Here is a 5,733-nt window from a genome sequence, read left to right as displayed (position 1 = left end):
ATACACTATTCAAACACTGATCCATACGACATAAAAAAATGGAATTGAATACCATTCCACTATGCAATTCAAATACCTCCTGCACATCATACATCATGGTTGCTAGTCATCAAAACTAGTCCCATGCTAATAACCCCAACCTGCACTGCGTGTGGGCTGGCTTTGACCACCAGTTGCAATAAATGCTTGAAGCAAGCTCTTTGCTACGTGTGTCTGTTCTGGTGTCCCAGATATTTCAATAACACGATCTGAGGAACCAGACTCAGAATCATGCAACTTTACTTTTGCTCCAGATATCTCTCGAATGTTTTGAATGTTACTTCCTCTCTTCCGCTGTGCATCATACACCAGAACGAGGTCTCGGTTCTGGCCAACAGCTTTTGGCTCTCTCCCTTTACGGAATCTGTTGTGGTATGGCGCACAGAGATACGACCGAGCGGGAGGACTGTTGGTTGACCAACGTATGGTACCAACAACGTCTAATGTAATAAAACTGGGAGCAGAGGTGTATTGGGTATATCAGAGTATGGTATATCATTCAACGTAAGTGTCCACAACATTATACTATTGAACGGAGTCCACAGAGTTATATATTAAAAACAATGATATATGGTATGCGGGCATATGACAGGCTTCGCTATATATGGAGTTCAAATAACAGTGGTATATGAGGAGTCGGGAATATATGCAACAATAATATGGTATGGCGTTACAGTATACCAACAGAGCCGTGACAACAGAGCCGTGGGTGGAGGCACAATGATGGGGAGGTATGCGGATTCAAAACAATGTATACCACAACAGATTCAAAACAATGTAAAACCACATCGTATACCACAACTTCAAAACAACTGGGTGCGGTGAGCGTGGAAATGGAAGCAGAGTTCAATGTATGAAACGGATATGGAAGAGCATTAACTGGAATATGGTGAGGAGTGATCAGTGTACCAATGGAGCAACGATCCCACGCAACAGCGATCAGTTACCATTCCTTCGCCTGTGGCAAGAGCCACACCAAGGTCGCCCGAGTCTCAGCCTTCCTTCCTCCTACGTGGAGGCACTAGCAGCACCAAGAGTTTCGACCCCAACTCACTCCATAGCACCTCCAGGCAGCAACTAGCTCCAATCGACTCCTTCAATGCAGTAACGCACTTCAACAATGAATGAGATTTCGCAAGGATTTGACAGAGATGTCAGCCTGTAAAAAATGCAGAACATAGGCAGAATAGGGAGTTACAAAGCAGAGGGAAGCCAAAAATGGCACTCGCTATCATACCATGTCAGACGAGGAGGTAACTCCTCAAATCAATTCATTGATATTCATTCAGGTTGGTCTTTACTATATACATGAGGGAGAGACTGTTCATTTCATTACTTGATGACTATTCATATTTTCTATTATTTATTTACATCAATTTCAGTTATTCACCCAATCTTGATGATTAGGTGTCAACAATAATTTTCAGCTAATCTTAGCTTCACAATTATTTTGATTAACTACATAATGCTTGTTGGTAAGGCATATGTGTAATAATCAATAGTGATGGAGTCATGGGTTTTTGTGTCTACAAGAAATCTATTCAATATAAGATTAAACCTATGATTGAAATCCTTCACTTTCTATTTCTGCTCCATCTTAAGACCACCCATCTCTCTTAACAACGTGGCACGGGGTTTACCATCAACAAACTTCTCAAGAAGTAGTTTCTTGAAACCCATCAAATTCTAGATTGAGTTTGGAGTAAGGTTACAATACCATACAACTACTTTGTCATCTATGGTACATGGAAAAGCGTACATACAACATCATCGTAGCGTACCTCAAGCATTTGGAGATGTAGGTAAAACTTGTCCAAGTGATCCTCCACCTTCAATACTTTCTCAGGGTCATACTTTGTTAACAACTTCTTCAGGTGCCTCGATGTCTTGCATAACACACTTGGTAATGCAAGTGGGCCCTGAGTCATCTAGCCCAGATCTTGGTCTTCCATATCTTCTTCATTGTTTTCCTCCTCTTCGTGAGAATCTCATGCATCTTATTCTTCTTCTTCGCTACTTAATTCATAGAAAGTATCATCTGAGAGTCCAATGGTGTTTTTGTCACCACCGTCAAAAGATGGAGGCTTCTCTGGTTTCCCTTTTTCTCTGCACTCTTCGCTAACTCTTCAAGCGAGGCAAGAACGAGATCTTCAATTGTTAAAACCACTATCCAAGTAGGGGTGGTCACATTCCTCTTTGGAAAATATAAAAGATTATGTACTCCAAGTATCAATCTAGTAGCTCTTGCAAAGTTACAGGTGATAGGATGGATGGCTGAAATGTGTTCGTAAGAGATTTTGTAAGTTTGTCCAATACTGAGTTGAGAAGAATGACCAACTTCACAACTATGAACAAGGGGCGGGGCAAGAACGAGATCTTCAATTGTTAAAACCACTATCCAAGTAGGGGTGGTCACATTCCTCTTTGGAAAATACAAAAGATTATGTAATCCAAGTATCAATCTAGTAGCTCTTGCAAAGTTACAGGTGATAGGATAGATGGCTGAAATGTGTTCGTAAGAGATTTTGTAAGTTTGTCCGATACTGAGTTGAGAAGAATGACCAACTTCACAACTATGAACAAGGGAGGTGCGAGGAATATTGCTGCCTTGACTAAAAGAAGTAGGATTTGGGTGGGTGAGGTTATCATCCATAAAAATTTGGCTTCTCTCCTTTTAGCGCCATAAATTTTGACGTTGTTGGACCTGCCAACGTTCAAAGAGTATCCCTATATTTTGTCCCAATTAGACCTCACACTGTTTTGGATAGGAGTCTCATCTAAAATATGGCTCAGTTGTCTGTTTCTTTCAAAACATCCTATATAATATCTTACATTTATTGTAATGATTTCACATTTAATTATTATTCTTTTGTTTTTCTTATGTTTTAATTTTCTCTTATTTGCCATTTAATAGAAATACTTTGCAATAACCAAGTGTACATGACTGGATTAGAAATAGATAATGTACTTTCTAATTAGTCTCGAAACTTGTATTTTATTTTCTATAAATCACTCACATATCTTGTATGTTATTTTATGGTAAATCACTAACATATTAAAGTGAGGTTGAAAATATTAATTTCGAAACAAAATTCAACATTGAGATAATGGTGGATGGAGTTATGTGAGAAAACCACTAAATTGTAACTAAAATACAATAGCTATTTTTTAAAAGAAAGTTCAGCATTGACATAATGGTAAATAGAAATCTGTAGGAAAACCCGTAGATTATATATTAATTCTATTTTACCATGCAAAGAAGTAACTTATCTGTTTAAAAAAACAAATAATTTACTTTTACAACTATTCCAACCAAACATAAAAAGGTAATATGATAGTAACAACTACCACCAGCGACCTTAAATACATAAACATAAGTACAGTTAAAGCACTAAACATATGGATGCATTGACTTTGGTAATCATTCTCCCTGATTTTGTGGCGCTTAACACTTTTCTTAATTACAAAATTGGTGACACCGGACTGTCGTACTCAACACTTGTCCTAATTACAAAATTGCAGACGCTAAACTGGTCATACTGAACATTCACCTATTAATTACAATACTTTCCACTAAACTTTAATCACCTATTAATTACAATCCTTACCACTAAATCTTAATAGCCTATTGATTACAATTCATTCAACTAAATTTTTGCAACTGCAACTGTGACTTCTTCTTGTTCTATACTATTGATTACAATTCATTCAACTAAATTTGTGCAACTGCAACTGCGACTTCTGCTTGTTCTATACTAGTGCTGCAAGACTGTTGCTTCAAAGCCATTAACAGCTTCATAGAACAAGATGTAGGCATTCATTGCATCTTTTGGATCCGAAGTTACTGTTTTGGATGACCCAAAAAAACTATGCAAAGCACTTTCCTCTATGGTTTCCACCTTCTCATCATCACACCTGAGCCATTGGTCACCGCTCTTCACTAAAGCAATGTAATGTCCAAAATTCATCCTCCATCCCATATGCACCACTACAGCAAATAAAGAGTACAAAGAATCAGCCGCATCTTGATCTCCACAACTGTTAATGGGCAGTCTAAACTCCTTGGAGAACGCCACTCGATACAACAACTTCCCACTGAGTTTTTCCAGCAGCGCTGAATGCATTTACACAGCTTGACAGCGAATAATTGTGTTGTATCTCCACGCTCAGATCTACAAACGGTTCTTCTCTGCGGGTTACACTCTCACAACATAAACACCGAATTTCGTTTGTAAATGTACCTCCAAATATCTGGCGAATAATACTATTTTTACTATTATTCTTTTGGTCTCCTTGCGCCCCACAGTGATCTTCAGCCTCCTTATTCTCCAGGAGAGGACTTTGCGTGTTATTAGATCCTGTGATTTCTTCGTCGAGATTAGTCAAAAGAAATATCAAAAACTCATGTGCATCGTGATGGGTTTCACTGCAATGGAAAATCTCGTTCCCTTTCATTACCAGCTGTCCGAACTGTAGGGGACAGAGTTGAGGCATATTTTTGGAGTGCATGAGATAGAACAAATCTGCCAGGCGTTTTAGTAGATTATCGTTGTCATTCTTACTTCCCCCGTTACCACAATATTGGAGTAACTTATCTCTGAAAGGAGCGCAGAAATAAAGAGTCTGAACAACACTGTCGAGGTAGCAAGTATTGCCCAGATTTTCAAGACCTACATAGCCCTTATGATCTTCATCGTTTGTTGGAAAGATCTCTGACACAATATCTGAAACCCTATGACGATTTCTCCTCAAAGCTTTCAATCCAGAATTTAGAATATCCATGATTACTAATCCTACTTCACGAGCAGAATATTTCAAGACTTCACGAGCAGAATATTTCAAGTATTCTTATTATATATCGCGTATCAATTCCTTTCAAATGGTAAAATGGAAACAGATATGGTGATTTTATAGCGAAATGACCATGGGAAATACGTAGCGGTCCATTGCATTACTTTTGGGCCGACTTTTCCATGTGCCCAACTCATTTTTATTGTGGCCTCCCAACTTTTCCAACTTTATTGGTAGTGTGGTATTATACATTTCCAGGATATCTTGAAATTTGTCGATACTTTCAACTTTATTAGTATTGCAACGAAGTTGTCTACGGATGGGACAAATTTGCTTAGAGAGATAAAATGGTTGGAAGTATGGCAAAGTTGCACATAGACAACTTTGCTTAGAGAGACAAAATGGTTGGAAGTATTGCAAAGAAGTTGCACGGGACAAATTTGTTGGGAGAGACAAAATGGTCCGAGTCTGGTTATTTTTTTTCCAAAAAAATTGATCTTCCAAATAGATTCAGCACTATCAAAAATCCTAAGGGCACTCCAAATCTCCAAAAAATTTAGCCAGAATTTCCATTATTTTATGGGCAAATTTACATCTTTAGACTAAGCATATTGATATTGTCCATTTGAAAAATATATTGAGATTCAATAGTCACTAAGAAACCGACAAACAATTAACCATTCGATTTCAAAAATATATCTACATATTTTGAAATTAGATGATCACTAGGAGAAGGTCAAACAATTGTTAAGATTTAGAAAATACATCTACATAAGTTCAACAAAATTTATTTCCTTCAATGGGATTTATCTTTTCCTCTTCCTAACATTTATAGGATCATTAGTTTTGAATAGAAACGCTGCCATCTAGCCAAATGGAAATAGAAGGTGATATCAAAACCCA

The 5,733-nt window shown here is 37.7% G+C and overlaps 1 protein-coding gene across 1 annotated transcript; it reads right to left on the bottom strand.

The window, feature by feature from the left end:
- Positions 1–3,794: 3,794 nt before the first annotated feature.
- On the bottom strand, positions 3,795–4,821 carry LOC149140971 (ubiquitin carboxyl-terminal hydrolase 4-like). The gene is made up of 2 exons (XM_089451116.1): positions 4,281–4,821; positions 3,795–4,153 (listed from the first exon to the last, which is right to left on the bottom strand). Exons 1-2 carry the CDS (start codon positions 4,819–4,821, stop codon positions 3,795–3,797), a joined length of 900 nt encoding a protein of 299 aa, XP_089307242.1.
- Between the last annotated feature and the right edge of the window lie 912 nt (positions 4,822–5,733).

This window comes from Pinus tabuliformis, chromosome X, assembly GCF_031772625.1.
Source record: "Pinus tabuliformis cultivar Carrire ecotype Pingquan chromosome X, CPIR1, whole genome shotgun sequence".
Lineage (NCBI taxonomy): Eukaryota > Viridiplantae > Streptophyta > Pinopsida > Pinales > Pinaceae > Pinus > Pinus tabuliformis.
This window is presented reverse-complemented; position numbering and strand designations above follow the sequence as displayed.